Source organism: Cinclus cinclus, chromosome 24 (genome assembly GCF_963662255.1).
Source record: "Cinclus cinclus chromosome 24, bCinCin1.1, whole genome shotgun sequence".
NCBI lineage: Eukaryota > Metazoa > Chordata > Aves > Passeriformes > Cinclidae > Cinclus > Cinclus cinclus.
Window position 1 is genome coordinate 6,131,339 of NC_085069.1, and position 13,767 is coordinate 6,145,105.

Consider the following 13,767-nt stretch of genomic DNA (forward strand, 5'->3'; position numbering starts at 1 on the left):
GGATCGGGATTGGGACCAGGTTTGGGACTAGGACTGGGATGATTGCCGGGATCGGGACCGGGATCGGGATTGGTACCAGGTTCAGAACTGGGATCGGGACCGGGACTGGGAGCAGATTTAGAACCGGGACCGGGACCCCTGAACTCCCCTGCCCGCTCCGATTGGTCCGTGCCAACCCCGCCCTTATCCCTATAGCCAATCGAAACGCTGGCACGTGGCGCTGCCTCCGAAGCGCCGCCATATGATTGGTCAGGGGGCGGCACCTCTGGGAGGAGCGCGTTTTGATTGGCCAAGGTGCGGACTCTGAGGCAGGCGATTGGCTGGGGCGGGGAAAGCGGAAGTGGAGAGGCGGTGACGGAAAAAATGCAGGTGCGGAGCGGGACCGGGACCGGGGAAGGGACCGGGGATAGAACCGGGAGCGGGCCCAGGCCCAGGGGAGCGGGGACAGCCCGGGCCTGGCGCTGGAGCGGACGGTCCCGAGCCCCGGTGCCGGTCCTGGTACCGGTCCCGGTGCCGGTTCCGGTGACGGCGGCCCCGCTCCTGCCGTGTCCTCCCCCAGGTCGCTCCCCAGGACTACCAGAATGTTCCCATCGACATCCAGACCAGCAAACTCCTGGGTACGGGAACGAATGCCCGGGTTTGGCCTCTCCCGGCTCTCCTTTCCCTCCGAACCGGGGACTGAACCGGGATTTATCCCGGTTATCCCAATCCCCCTTTCCCTGCTGACCTGGGGAAGGAATCGGGAATTTGTTCCCCTGTTTGAACCCCTCCCTTCTCATCCAGCTGGGGAGAGAGCCGGGAATTCGTCCTAGGGTTTGGCTCCCAAATCCCTCCTTTTCCCTCCAGAACTGGGAATTCCTCCCAGGGTTTGTTCCCCGTGTTCCCAGAGCCCCGGGGGTGTCCTCAGAGCCCGCGGGGTGTCCCCACCCAAGGTGTCCCTGCTGTCCCCATATCCCCATGCTGTCCCCACGCTGTCCCCATGTCCCCACGCTGTCCTTGTCCCCATGTCCCCACGCTGCCCTTGTCCCCATGTCCCCACGCTGTCCCTGTCCCCACGCTGTCCTTGTCCCCATGTTCCCACGCTGTCCCTGTCCCCACGCTGTCCCTGTCCCCACGCTGTCCTTGTCCCCATGTCCCCACGCTGTCCCTGTCCCCACGCTGTCCCTGTCCCCACACTGTCTCTGTCCCCACGCTGCCCTTGTCCCCATGTCCCCACGCTGTCCCTGTCCCCACGCTGTCCTTGTCCCCATGTTCCCACGCTGTCCCTGTCCCCACGCTGTCCTTGTCCCCATGTTCCCACACTGTCCCTGTCCCCACGCTGTCCGTGTCCCCACGCTGTCCCTGTCCCCACGCTGTCCTTGTCCCCATGTTCCCACACTGTCCCTGTCCCCACGCTGTCCCTGTCCCCACGCTGTCCTTGTCCCCATGTTCCCACACTGTCCCTGTCCCCACGCTGTCCCTGTCCCCACGCTGTCCTTGTCCCCATGTTCCCACACTGTCCGTGTCCCCACGCTGTCCCTGTCCCCACGCTGTCCTTGTCCCCAGACTGGCTGCTGGACCGGCGGCACTGCGGGCGGCGCTGGCAGGCTCAGGTGCAGCAGGTGCGGGAGCGGATCCAGGGGGCCCTGCAGGACATGCCCGAGCACCCCGAGATCAGAGAGCTGCTCCAGGGCTCCTGTGAGCGGGGCTTGGGCTTTGGGGTTGGGGTTCGGGGTTTGGGGTTTGGGAATGGATTCTCTCCCCCCAGAGAGCTGGGATTTGGGGTGGGGGTTTCACACCTGGGGTTTGTTCACCAAGGGGTGGTGATAGATCAAGAAGCCCCCAAAACCTCCCAGGGATCCCCCAAAACCTCCCGGGGGTCTCCCAAAACCTCCCAGGGATCCCCTAAAACCCCCCAGGGACCCTCAAAAGTATCCTGTGGATCCATTAAAGCCTTCTGGAATCCCTTAAAACCTCCTAAGGAGCCCCAAAAACCTCCTGGAGACGCCCTAGAACTTCCCAGGGATCCCTCAAAACCTCTTGGAGATTCCTGAAAACCTCCTGGGGATCCCCAAAACTCTTGGAGATCCCCTAAAACCTCTCAGGAACCCCCAAGAACCTCCCCCAAAGCCCCCAGGGGTCCCCCAGCACCTCCTTGACCCCACTGCTGCTCCCCCAGACCTGCACTACTTCCACTGCCTGCGCATCGTGGAGATCCTCAAGGGCACCGAGGCCTCCACCAGGAACCTCTTCGGGCGCTACTCATCCCAAAGGATGAAGGTGGGAGCACCCTCCTCTTCCTTCCCTTCCTCCTCATCCTCCTCTTTCTTTTCATCCTCCTCTTCATTCTCCTCGTCCTCTTCCTCCTTGTCCTCTTCTTTCTCTTCCTCATCCTCCCCATCCTTCTGTTCCTTCTTGTCCCCCTCATGTTCCTCATTCTTCTTTTCCATCCCCTTCTTCCTCCTCTTCTGCCTCATCCTTTCCTTCCTCCTGCTCCTCCTCTTCCACCTCATTCTCTTCCTTCTCATCCTCTTCTTCATCCTCCTCTTCATCCTCCTCCTCATGCTGCTGACCCTGGTGTCGGTCCCCAGGACTGGCAGGAGATCGTGTCCCTCTACGAGAAGGAGAACGCCTACCTGGGTGAGGGGGGGTCCTGGGGGCTGGGAATGGGAATGGGGAATGGGAATGGGGAATGGGGAATGGGGAATGGGGAATGGGGGAATGGGAATGGGGGAATGGGAATGGGGGAATGGGGATGGGAATGGGGAATGGGAATGGGGGAATGGGAATGGGGGAATGGGAATGGGGGAATGGGGATGGGGAATGGGAATGGGAATGGGGAATGGGAATGGGGAATGGGGAATGGGAATGGGGAATGGGGAATGGGAAATGGGGAATGGGAAATGGGGAATGGGGAATGGGAATGGGAATGGGGAATGGGGAATGGGGATGGGGGAATGGGAATGGGGGAATGGGGAATGGGAATGGGGGAATGGGAATGGGGGAATGGGGAATGGGAATGGGGAATGGGGAATGGGAAATGGGGAATGGGAAATGGGGAATGGGGAATGGGAATGGGGAATGGGAATGGGAATGGGGAATAGGAATGGGGAATGGGGAATGGGGAATGGGAATGGGAATGGGGAATGGGAATGGGAAAGGGAGTGGGAATGGGAAAGGGAATGGGGAATGGGATTGAAGAATGGGGAGTAGGAGTGGGAACAGGAATGGGAATGGGAACGGGAATGAGGATTGGGAACAGGAATGGGAATTCCCTGAGGTGTCCCAAAGAGCCACCTGGGTGGGTGAATTCAGTCCCCAAACTGGGATGGGACAGGATTTAAAGCCCAGGATTCATGGGGACACCAGATCCCAGCAGGACGAGCCCCCTGGGGTTCCCTGGCAGCCCCCGAGGCTGCGGGGTGACCCCTGTCCCTGTGCCTCCAGCCGAGCTCTCCAGCCTGCTGGCCCGCAGCGTCACCTACGAGGTGCCGGCGCTGCGGCGGCAGCTGGGCCGGTGCCAGCAGGCACAGCAGGAGCTGGCACGGCGCGAGGACGAGTGCCAGCTCGGGGCCAGCGAGCTCCGGGAGCGCTTCCTGGGCTCCTGCCGCCAGTACGGGATCAGTGTGAGTCCCAAACGGGGCTGGGATAACCTGGAACGGGGCTGGGATGACCCCAAAAGGGGCTGGGATACTCCCAAACAGGCTCCAAAATAGCCCAAACCAGACCCTAAACCATCCTCACCCCCCAAAGCAGCCCCCTGAGCGGTCACACTGGGACCGGAACGTCCCCAAGGTATCCCCAGCGTGTCCCTGTAGTGTCCCCAAGTGTCCCCTCGGTGTCCCCAGGGTGAGGACGTGCGTCGGGAGCTGCTGGCGCAGGTGCAGGCGCTGCCGTCGCTGCTGTCCCGCGTTGGGGACGGTGCCAGCGCCCTCGGGGACGCCATCGAGCTGTACGAGGCCAGCGTGGCCTTTGTGTGTGACAGGTGGGGACAGCCCCGACAGCCCCGGCACCCCAAAACTGTTCCCAGACATCTCTCACCTCTCCTAAAACAGCCTCTGGTTCCTCCAAACCCCTGGTGCTGGGGACGCTCAGGTGTCCCCATGCCCAATGTCCCCATCCTTGATGTCCCCGTTCATGACCGATATCTCCATCCATGACCGATGTCCCCATCCCTGACTGATGTCCCCATCCTCGATGGCCCCGTGCCTGATGATGTCCCCATCCCCAGTGATATCCCGATCCCTGATATCCCCATCCCGGATGTTCCCATCCACCCCCAATATCTCCATCCATGACCGATGTCCCCACCTCTGGTGGTGTCCCCATCCCCAGTGATGTCCCCAAGCCCGATGATGTCCCCAAGCCCGATGATGTCCCCATCCCCAGTGACGTCCCCATCCCTCATCTCCCCATCCGTGACCACTGTCCCCACCCCTGATGATGTCCCCATCCCTGATGTTCCCATCCATGCCCGATGTCCCCACCCCGGATGATGTCCCCACCCCTCCCTGATGTCCCCGCAGCCCCGGGGCCGCGGTGCTGCCGCTGCTGCGGTACGTGCAGCTCCACGGGAACTCCTCGGTGTTCCGCTGGCGCACCGGGCAGGAGCCGCGGCGGCTGGAGCGGCCGGAGCTGCGGGAGGCACCGGAGCCACCCCCCGAGGACACGGTGGGTCCTGGGAGGGGACGCACGGGAGACCCCAGGTGGCCCTGCTGGGTCGTTTTGGGGTCGGGCCCGTAGCTCAGGGGGTGTTTTGGGGGCTCTTTTCCTGCAGATCGATTGGGGGGATTTCCCCGCGGAGACGCCCCAGGGCGGGGACATCGACTGGGGCATCACGGTGGAGCCCAGTCCGCAGGTGGGTGACATCCCTGGGTGTCCCCGTGTCCCCAAATCCTCCCTGTGTCACCTTTTGTCACTTTTTGTCCCTCAGGGGGATGATGGCATTGACTGGGGCGATGGAGAGAAGGGGACAATCACAGCAGAGCCCAGTCCCCAGGTGGGTGACATCCCTGGGTTGTCTCTGTCTCCAAATCCTCCCTGTGTCACCTTTTTTCACTTTTTGTCCCTCAGGGGGATGATGGCATCGACTGGGACACTGGAGAGGGACAGGAGGGGACAATCACGGTGCTGGAGGCTGGAACTGAGGGTGAGCAGGACTGGGGGGAGGTGTCTCACAGCTCCCACCCCCCAAATTCCCACTTCCCAGTGCCCCTGGACACCCTAGAGGGGTTTGGGATGGGGCAGAGGGTGGGGTTGGGGTGCTGGGCAGGGGGTTTTTGGTTGTCACCATCATTTGGGGCGACGCTGAACTGGATTTGGGGTCCCATCCTTGTCCTTTTCATCCTCCAGTGCCCCTGGACACCCCGGAGGGGTTTGGGGTGGGCCAGAGGGTGGGATGTAGGTGCTGGCCAGGAGATCTTTGGCACTGGGTAGGGGGGTTTTGGGTGCTGGGAAGGGGTTTTTGCATTCTGGCAGGAGTTTCTGGGTGCTGAGCAGGAGTTTTTGGGTGCTGAGCAAGGGGTTTTGGGCACTGGACAGGGATTTTTGGGTGCTGAGCAGGGGGTTTTTGATTGGTAGCCATGAGTTTCTGGGTTCTGGCAAGGCATTTTTGGGTGCCATGAGGCGATGCTGAGGTATTTTTGGGGGTCCCACCCCACCCTCCTGTCCCCCCTCAGCCCCCGAGGGCGTGGCCCGTGGCTCGGACGCACTGACCCTGCTGGAGAACACCGAGACTCGGAACCAGTTCATCGACGAGCTGATGGAGGTGGCCACCAAGGGACACGGGTGGCACCTGCCCCGCAGCCGGGGGTGGCCCTGGTGCTGACCCCTGCCCTGTCCCCTCAGCTGGAGCTGTTCCTGGCACAGCGGCTGCTGGAGATGGAGGACGAGGCCGACGTGGTGGCCATGAGCCAGCTGCAGCTGGCCCCAGCTGTGCTGCAGGGCCAGAGCAGCGAGCGAGTGCGGGCCCAGCTGGCCACAACGCGGGAGCTGCTGGCCCAGCTCTGCTCCCGCAGCGTGCAGCACCTCTGCATGATCCTCGCCTCGCCCAGGTGCCTCAAACTGCCCCAAAACAATCCTAAAATAACGCCTAAAATAGCCCCAAAACAGCCCTAAAGCAGACAGTGAAATACCCCTAAAATAAAGCCCCAAACAGCCTCTCAAATAATGCCTGAAGTAGCCCAAAACCAGCTCTAAAACAGTTCCAAAACAGACCTTGAAATAACCCCTCAAAAAACCCTAAAATAGCCTCTAAAATATCCCTAAAATAACTCTAAAATAGCCCCCAAACAGACCCCAAAATAACCTTAAAATGGCATTAAAAGACCCCAGCTGTCCCCAGGCCATGCAGTGTGACCCCGCTGTCCCCATGCAGTGTGACCCTGCTGTCCCTGCTGTCCCCATGCAGTGTGACCCTGCTGTCCCCATGCAGTGTGACCCTGCTGTCCCTGCTGTCCCCATGCAGTGTGACCCTGCTGTCCCCATGCAGTGTGACCCTGCTGTCCCCGCTGTCCCCATGCAGTGTGACCCCGCTGTCTCCTCTGTCCCCGCTGTCCCCATGCAGTGTGACCCTGCTGTCCCCGCTGTCCCCATGCAGTGTGACCCTGCTGTCCCTGCTGTCCCCATGCAGTGTGACCCCGCTGTCTCCTCTGTCCCCGCTGTCCCCATGCAGTGTGACCCTACTGTCTCCTCTGTCCCCTGCTGTCCCCATGCAGTGTGACCCTGCTGTCCCCATGCAGTGTGACCCTGCTGTCCCTGCTGTCCCCATGCAGTGTGACCCCGCTGTCCCCATGCAGTGTGACCCCGCTGTCTCCTCTGTCCCCTGCTGTCCCCATGCAGTGTGACCCTGCTGTCCCCGCTGTCCCCATGCAGTGTGACCCCATTGTCCCCGCTGTCCCCATGCAGTGTGACCCTGCTGTCCCTGCTGTCCCCATGCAGTGTGACCCCGCTGTCTCCTCTGTCCCCGCTGTCCCCATGCAGTGTGACCCTGCTGTCCCCGCTGTCCCCATGCAGTGTGACCCCGCTGTCTCCTCTGTCCCCGCTGTCCCCATGCAGTGTGACCCTGCTGTCCCCGCTGTCCCCATGCAGTGTGACCCTGCTGTCCCTGCTGTCCCCATGCAGTGTGACCCCGCTGTCTCCTCTGTCCCCGCTGTCCCCATGCAGTGTGACCCTACTGTCTCCTCTGTCCCCTGCTGTCCCCATGCAGTGTGACCCTGCTGTCCCCATGCAGTGTGACCCTGCTGTCCCTGCTGTCCCCATGCAGTGTGACCCCGCTGTCCCCATGCAGTGTGACCCTGCTGTCCCTGCTGTCCCCATGCAGTGTGACCCCGCTGTCTCCTCTGTCCCCTGCTGTCCCCGTGCAGTGTGACCCCATTGTCCCCGCTGTCCCCATGCAGTGTGACCCTGCTGTCCCTGCTGTCCCCATGCAGTGTGACCCCGCTGTCCCCTCTGTCCCCGCTGTCCCCAGGTACGTGGAGCGGGTGACAGCGCTGCTGAGGCAGAAGCTGCTCCAGGCCGAGCTGCTGCTGGCCAAGAGGGACGCGCTGGCCCAGAAACGCTGCCAGGCCCTGGCTGAGCAGGCGGCTCTGGAGCCCAAACTCCAGCAGCTGCAGGACAAGACCAAGGAGCTCCAGAAACTGGTGAGGGACCCCAAAAATCCCCCCCAGACCCCTCTTTGTGCCCCCCCCCCCCCCCCGGGATGCTGAGCCCCTCCCGGTGTTGTTGCAGATCGAAGCCGACATCTCCAAGCGCTATGGGGGGCGCCCGGTGAACCTGATGGGGATCAACCTGTGACCCCCAGAGGGACAGTGGGGGTCCCCAAGGGGGTCCTGACCCTCCCAGACCCCCTGCCCAGCCCTGGGGGGCTGCTGGGTTTGGGGGTGTTGGTGAATAAACAGAAATTTTGTCTCAAATTGAGCTGGGTTTGAGGTGGGGGAGAGGAGACGTGTGTCACCAAGGGGGGAGAGGGGATAGGGATGGGGATAGGGACAAGGACAGGGTTGGGGACAGAAATGGAGAAAGGGACAGGGATGGGGACAGAAATTGGGAAAGGGAACAGGGAATGGGATGGGGACAGGGAATGGGATGGGGACAGGGATGGGGACAGGGACAAGTACAGGGATGGGGACAAGGACAGGGATGGGGACACAGATAAGGACAGGGAACAGGGATGGGGATGGAGACAGGGACAGAGATGGGGAAGGGGATTGGGACAAGAACAGGGATGGGGACAAGAACAGGGATGGGGACAGAGATAGCGACAGAGATAAGAACGGGGACAGGGACAGAAGACTGGGGGGCGAGATCTGGAACCAGGCTGGGACCCCCGTTTAGCCCCCTACGAGGCACCCGGGGGTTCTGCGAGCCATGGGGACAGCCTTGGGGACATCCCCAAAACCCGCGGCTCTGGGTGGTCTCAGGGCCACCGGACCCGCTTGCCCCGTCCTTTAGGTGGCCGCGGTGGGGTCGCAGCAGCCCCCGGCCCCGAGAGGATGGTGGGTGGGGGATGGCGTTTGAATGTCACAGCAGAGCGGGTGATCGATGGGCGCTGTCCCCCGGCGCGGTGACACCGCCCGCTGTCGCTGCGGCTCGTTAGCCCCGCCCGCAGGGAGCGCGGGGATCCCATCAATCACCCCCGACCCCCCCAAACGCCGCTCAGACTGGGACAAACTGGGACGGACTGGGCGGGAGCCCCGCCGCGGCTTTAGGGCGGGGCTGTCACGCCCCGTGACGTCACGCACGGGCCACACTCACACTAACTGGCTATTGGTTGCTGTCACGATTTGACTCCGCCCCCCCCCCCCCCCCTCCCCGACGTCACAGTTGTTCATTGGTCCGGCTCTGCTGTGGGACCGCCCCCACACTGGGCTGGGGGTCTCCAATGGGGATGAGGGTCCCCGGTGGGGGTGGGGAGGGCCCCCAAAGGGGCTGGGGCTGTCCCCACTCCTGTCCCCACCCCTGTCGCCATGGCTGTCCCCATCCCTGTCCCATCCCTCTCCCTGTATCCCTGTCCCATCCTTGTCCCTGTCCCCATCCCTGTCCCTGTGACCCCGTCCCTGTCCCCATCCCTGTCCCTGTGTTCCTGTCCCTGTCCCCATCCCTGTCCCTGTCCCATCCCTCTCCCTGTATCCCTGTCCCATCCTTGTCCCTGTCCCCATCCCTGTCCCTGTGACCCCGTCCCTGTCCCCATCCCTGTCCCTGTGTTCCTGTCCCTGTTCCCATCCCTGTCCCTGTCCCATCCCTCTCCCTGTGTCCCTGTCCCATCCTTGTCCCTGTCCCATCCCTCTCCCTGTGTCCCCGTCCCTGTCCCCATCCCTGTCCCTGTCCCATCCCTCTCCCTGTGTCCCTGTCCCATCCTTGTCCCTGTCCCCATCCCTGTCCCTGTGTCCCTGTCCCTGTCCCCATCGCTGTCCCCATCCCTGTCCCTGTCCCATCCCTCTCACTGTGTCCCTGTCCCCATCCCTGTCCCTGTGTCCCTGTCCTTGTCCCCGTTCCCCCTTCCCCGCTCGGTAACAGCCAAGCTTCGGGGAGCCCCTCATTACCCCGCTAACGGTGATTAACGGGCTCATTAATTACCCGCCGCCTGTCACTGCCGGCCGGCCGCGCACGGAGCCGGGAGCCGGGGAGGGTCCCCCGAGGGGGATGGGGGCTCCGGGGGTCTCCGGGAGGGGGGTCCGGGGGGATCTGGGGGTCACCGTCCCCAGTGTCACCATGGCCAAGGCATCCGGTTGGGGTTCGGGCCATAAAGCGACTTTATCCTCCAGCTGGACCCTCCCCCAGCGCGGGGCTCACCCCCTCTCCCGGCCCCTGACCACCCCCGGGACCCCCGGGATGTGGGGAAATTGGGATCAGGGGTGTGGGGAAATTTGAATCAGGGACGTGGGGCAATAGGGATTTGGGATGTGGGGGAATAGGGATTTGGGATGTGGGGGAATAGGGATTGAGGATGTGGAGATGGAGGGGACATGGAAAGAGGGGACACGAACCAAAGGGACATGTGGATGGACGCGACAAAGACCGGGGGGTGTGCACGGAGGGGACAAGGACAGAAGGGACAGAAGGGACAGAAGGGACAGAAGGGACCTGAAGTCCCAGCCCCCCCCCCCCCCCCCCCGGAAAGCCGAGGTCCCTCACGGGTCCCTGTCCCTGCCGTGTGGTGACTGTCACCAGCCTGGGGGGGGGCGGGGGGTCAGGGCTGGGTTTACTCCAGACAAAGGGATGGGACAGGACCGGGAATGGGGACCCCAGCGGTGACACCTCCCCCTCGGCGATATCACCTCCCCTCCCCCTCCCCGGCCGGCTGCTGCTCCATCTCACCTGCCAGGGAGGGATTTAATTACCAATTAAAGTCCCTCCATCTGTCCCAGCCCTGTCCCTCGTCCCCGCTGCTGTCGCATCCCTGACAGCCGCGCTCGCTCCATTAACGCCGGGGGGCCGGGCCGGGGGCACCCCCGAGGTCCCGCCAGCTGCGAGGCGGCTCTGGGGCCCCTCCTGCTGTCCCCAGCTGTCCCCGCGGCCACCCCCGCGCCACCCGGCCCTGCCTGTCCTGTGCACTCCCCGTCCGTCCGTCCGTCCATCCATCCATCCATCCATCCATCCATCCATCCATCCATCCATCCATCCCTGTGTCCCTTCAGCTCTCCTGGCATTGTTTCCTGCATCCCTCTGTCCATCCTTCTGTCCATCCCTCTGTCCACCTCTCTGTCTATCCCTCTCCCCCTATCCTTCCCTTCCTCCCCAATCTCTTCTTGCATCCCTCTGTCCATCCCTCTGTCCATCCCTCTGTCCATCCCTCTCCCCACCCCTCTCCGATCTCCCCCCCTCTCCCTCCTCTCATCCCCGAACCCCTCAAATCCCTCCTCCCTCTCCTTACTTTCTTCATCCCCTCGCAGCCAAATTTTTAGGACCAAGCAGCCGCTCCCGAAGTCCCCAGCGGGGTGGGGACAGCAGAGGGACCCCCCCGAACACCCCCAAACCCCCCCTGCCGCCTGTCCCGGCTCCTTCCCCAGGGCACACTCTGCAGCTGCTGCACGGTCCCCAAATTTCCTCGTTAAATCAGCGCGGAACGGGGCCGCAGCTGCCCCCGCTCGCCCGGGGACCGATGTGTCACCTCGGCGGCGACAGCTCCGCGAGGGGAGGGGGGACACGTTGGACCGCGGCCCAGCCCGATCCGGTTGGGGGATCCCGAATATTTGGGGGGGGTCCCGCGTGTCCCATCCTCGGCACCCCAATATCGGAGTTCCTTCCACCCCCGGCCCCGGGGGATTTTTTACTTTCCTGTTCAATTCTGTCCTCCCGCCCGCGCACGAGACAAAACGCGGATGGTGAAGCCCCGAAATGGGGATCACGAAATGGGGACCCCGAAATGGGCACCTCGAAATGGGCACGCCAAAACGGGCACCACGAAAAGGGGACACCGAAACTAGAACCTCGAAACAACTGTCCTCGAAACGGGCACCCCAAAACGGGCGATACAAAACGGGCATCACAAAACGGGCAACCTGAAACGAGTACCCCAAAACGGGTACTCTGGAACGGGCACCCCTAAAGAACCAGTCCCGGAACGGGCACCCCAAAATAACCATCCCCGGCACGGGCACCCCGGAACTCCTTTCCCTTGCTCTGTGCCCCCTGGCATCCCAAACCCCCCGCACTGCTGTGGGGTTTTTGTGGGGTCGCTGTCCTCCCCCCCCCCTATTCCCTCTCAGCCCCTTTGTCCCTGGCAGCGGTGCCTTTGTCCCCGTGTCACCCGGGGGCCACCAGCTGTCACCGCCGGGGCCTTCGCGCTCCTCCTCCTCCTCTTTGTTCTCGGTCGCCCCGGGCTGCGGAGGGAGCGGGGGGGTGACCCAGGGTCGCCATCGAGAGGGACAGAGGGGACACAGAGCCCCCCACCCCCCCCAGTGATGGGGACAGCAGGGGACTGGGCTGGCATTTGGGGCACGCCACCCCTAAAACCACGCCAGTGTTCCTCCAGTTTAGGGGTCCCCAGGGTGTGTCCCCCCACTCACCACCCCCTGCCCCACCGAGCGCGGGTTTGGGGGCTTCCGCCCATTCTTTGTCATCCATTGAGAGGGTGACATCCAGGCTGGGGGACACCCGGGGGACACCAGAGTTTTGGGGGGGTTTCGGGCACGGGAGGGTGGTCCTGGTTTGGGGGGACTCAAGGTGGAAGGTCTAGAACGGGATCCAGGGTTTGGAGGCGGGTCAGAATGGGGTCCCGAAGGGGGAATTCTGTTTTGGGGGGTCCCGAAGAGGGGGTTCCGGTTTGGGGGGGGGGGGGGGGATCAGGACAGGGTCCCGAAGGGGTGGGTTCTGTTTTGGGGATGTCCCGAAGGGGTGGGTTCTGTTTTGGGGGGGTCAGGACAGACCCCGCGCGCTGCCCCAGAGGCGCCGGCAGGCGGCGCTGCAGGACCGCGAATGCGCGGGGAGGGGCGGGGCACGAGAGGCGTGGCTAAGGTGGGAACGGGCGTGGTCTCACACTCCTAATAAGGAATGGAAGGCTAGTAAGGGGCGGAGCTATGCAAATAAAATTCAGGTATCGCAAGGAACGACGGGAAAGAGGCGCGCTGGGGCCGCGGTGTTGGGGGAGATCAGGGGAGGATTTGGGGTCCCATGGGGGGGCCTTGGACAGGCTGTGCCAACCTGGGGGGCTCTGTAGGGTTGGGGATACCTGGGAAAGGGGATAAAGCCAGGTGGGTGTGGGGTTCTCAAAAAGGAGGTGACCCCAAAGTGGGGTGGGGGGAGTCCCTAGGATCTGTGGCGTGAGGGGCTCCCAGAAAGGTGGTGACCCCAGAGTTGGATCTGTGGGGTCTTAAGGTTTGGGGTTCCCATAAAGGGGGTGATCTCAAAGTTCAGGTGAGGTCTGTAGGGTTGGGGGTTCCCAGGAAGGCAATGATCCCAGTGTGGGGTTGATTGTCCCAAGGTTTGGGGAGCTCTGTAGGGAACCTCCATGGGGAGTGGGGTGTCCCAGCCCCAGGGGACACCATGGAAGTGATAATTCCATAAAGATTGGGATTTAACACAAAAAAAGCCCACAGCAAGGAGGGTCCACCCCAACACCGGATTAGGAAGGAAAAGCTTTAATTGTGGCTGGGAATGAGTGGGAAGGACAAACTTCATTAATGCCTAATTAATCCCCGGATATTATCAACACTGGGGGCGGATCCCAGACATGGGAAGGGGCTCCTGGATTCATCCCAAATAATCCCAACCCCTCCATTCCCTGCTCCCAGGGAACTCCAGGTCATCCTCTGACTTCTCCCAGGCATTCTCCAGTGACTCATCCAAATCTGCCCTTGTTTGCTTTAATTTCTGGGGCTGCAGCAATTTCCTGAGGGGAAAAATTTGGGAAAGGGGCTCCTGGATTCATCCCAAATAATTCCAGTCCCTGCTCCTATTCCCTGACCTTTCCCAGCCTGGAATTTTCTGGTGACTCACCCAAATCTTGCCTTGTTTAGGAAGATCTTTCCTTTAATCTTTGGGGCTGCAAAGTTTTCCTAGGAGGAAAAAAATGGGGAAGGGGCTCCGTGTCCCCCTCAGTGGCACGAGGTGGGCACGGGGACAGGGCCAGCTGTCCCCACATAATCCTAGGGGACACTAAAAATAACCCGGGAGGGACAGCCCAGCTCGGATTCCCAGCTGGAAACAGCCCAGGGCCCTGAGTAGTCATGGGAGGGGTTTTGGGGGGCTGCCAGACACCCCTTTATCCCTGGGGGGAGGGCTTTGGGGTCAAAAGCATTCTCAAAATCCAACCCAGGGTGGAAAATAGCCCCAGATGTCCAATTCAGA

At 62.4% G+C, this 13,767-nt stretch overlaps 1 protein-coding gene across 1 annotated transcript; it reads left to right on the plus strand.

Annotated features, from left to right (window-relative positions):
• The first annotated feature begins 357 nt into the window (after window positions 1-357).
• Window positions 358-7,892, plus strand: CDK5RAP3 (CDK5 regulatory subunit associated protein 3). The gene is made up of 15 exons (XM_062508284.1): window positions 358-369; window positions 560-617; window positions 1,546-1,677; window positions 2,159-2,259; window positions 2,571-2,619; window positions 3,427-3,605; window positions 3,828-3,964; window positions 4,506-4,650; window positions 4,757-4,837; window positions 4,913-4,978; window positions 5,053-5,128; window positions 5,658-5,746; window positions 5,827-6,032; window positions 7,448-7,619; window positions 7,708-7,892. The coding sequence occupies exons 1-15, from the start codon at window positions 364-366 to the stop codon at window positions 7,771-7,773; spliced, it is 1,563 nt and encodes a 520-aa protein (XP_062364268.1). The 5' UTR covers window positions 358-363; the 3' UTR covers window positions 7,774-7,892.
• The last annotated feature ends 5,875 nt before the right edge of the window (window positions 7,893-13,767 follow it).